Source organism: Apaloderma vittatum, unplaced genomic scaffold (genome assembly GCF_000703405.1).
Source record: "Apaloderma vittatum isolate BGI_N311 unplaced genomic scaffold, ASM70340v1 scaffold25459, whole genome shotgun sequence".
NCBI lineage: Eukaryota > Metazoa > Chordata > Aves > Trogoniformes > Trogonidae > Apaloderma > Apaloderma vittatum.
This window is the reverse complement of record NW_009734958.1, coordinates 7,312-8,328: the sequence shown is the minus strand read 5'-3', so window position 1 is coordinate 8,328 and position 1,017 is coordinate 7,312. Positions and strand designations below refer to the sequence as shown.

General features: G+C 48.0%; 1 protein-coding gene across 1 annotated transcript in view; it reads left to right on the top strand.

Annotated features, from left to right (window-relative positions):
* The first annotated feature begins 962 nt into the window (after positions 1-962).
* NTMT1 (N-terminal Xaa-Pro-Lys N-methyltransferase 1) overlaps positions 963-1,017 on the top strand; it is a 3,694-nt gene continuing 3,639 nt past the window's right edge. Inside the window, exon 1 of the mRNA XM_009876456.1 lies at positions 963-1,017. This exon is cut by the window's right edge and continues 138 nt beyond it. Within this exon, the coding sequence (XP_009874758.1) occupies positions 963-1,017 (55 nt within the window).

The following is a 1,017-nucleotide window of genomic DNA, read 5'->3' as shown; positions in this document are numbered from 1 at the left end:
GGACCAGAGGGGTGATTTGGGACTAAAATCCCACTTTTTCTTCCCTTAGATCACAGCGCAGACCGGCTCCCAGCCTTCCCCAAGCCAAACTGGATCTCATCCGGTGATCTGTCAGGTGAGATGCTGCGTCCTCCCTGCACCGTCCCCAGGCTGTTCAAGACCGCGCACGGCCACCAAAACTGCCTAACCTGCCATAGAAAAGGTTTTATGTCTAATGGGATATTTGCCAGCAAATTGAAGCCACGAACACTATATATCTCTTTATTTGTAAAGGTGTTTGAAGTCCTCAGATTTACCCTTTGGCCACCTTAAATCTAGTTTCTAATCCCTGGCACAGTTAATCAAATCCACAGTGGCTTGAATTATGAGATGCCTGGGGGGGATTTATAGCTTGTATTGCTGATTGTACCTTGACTTTATTATATTGCAAATATCTAACTTATGGTCATGGTGGTGATTTACAGTCCTCAGGTAGGTGCTTAAGATAACTTTTAGCAACTCCAGATGTAATTAGAGGTGACTGATGGGGCTGTCGCCACCGATAAACATGTAATCTGTAAAATGTTAAGACAAGGAAAGAAGAGGCAGCATAGGTGGAAAGGGTGGGCCAGCCTTAAAAAAATAATAATATAATTGGGAGTATTGCTGAGAGAGGCTCCAGGATGCCTGGTCTGAGGTATCCCTGCCCACGAAAGGGTTTTGGGCTTGTTGGTCTCCAGAAAATACCAGGATTTAGATCTTTGTTCCTTCTTGCTCTCAGCTGAAGGATTTTAGTGTTTGAAATAGCCCTGGGGAGGGAGAAATGAAGCAATTGGGATACTCACAGAGCTGACACCTGCCTCTTTGGTTCCGGTCGTGGGGGGGTGGTCTTCGTGCCTGTGGCGCTTTCGGACCTGACCTGCAGTTTCTCCCCGTCTTGGAGGAGCAGTGAGTCCCGCGTGGGCACGTGCCCCTCGGCCAGCATGACGAGCGAGGTGGTGGAGAACGAGTTTGAGTTTTACTCCAAGGCAGAGAAGT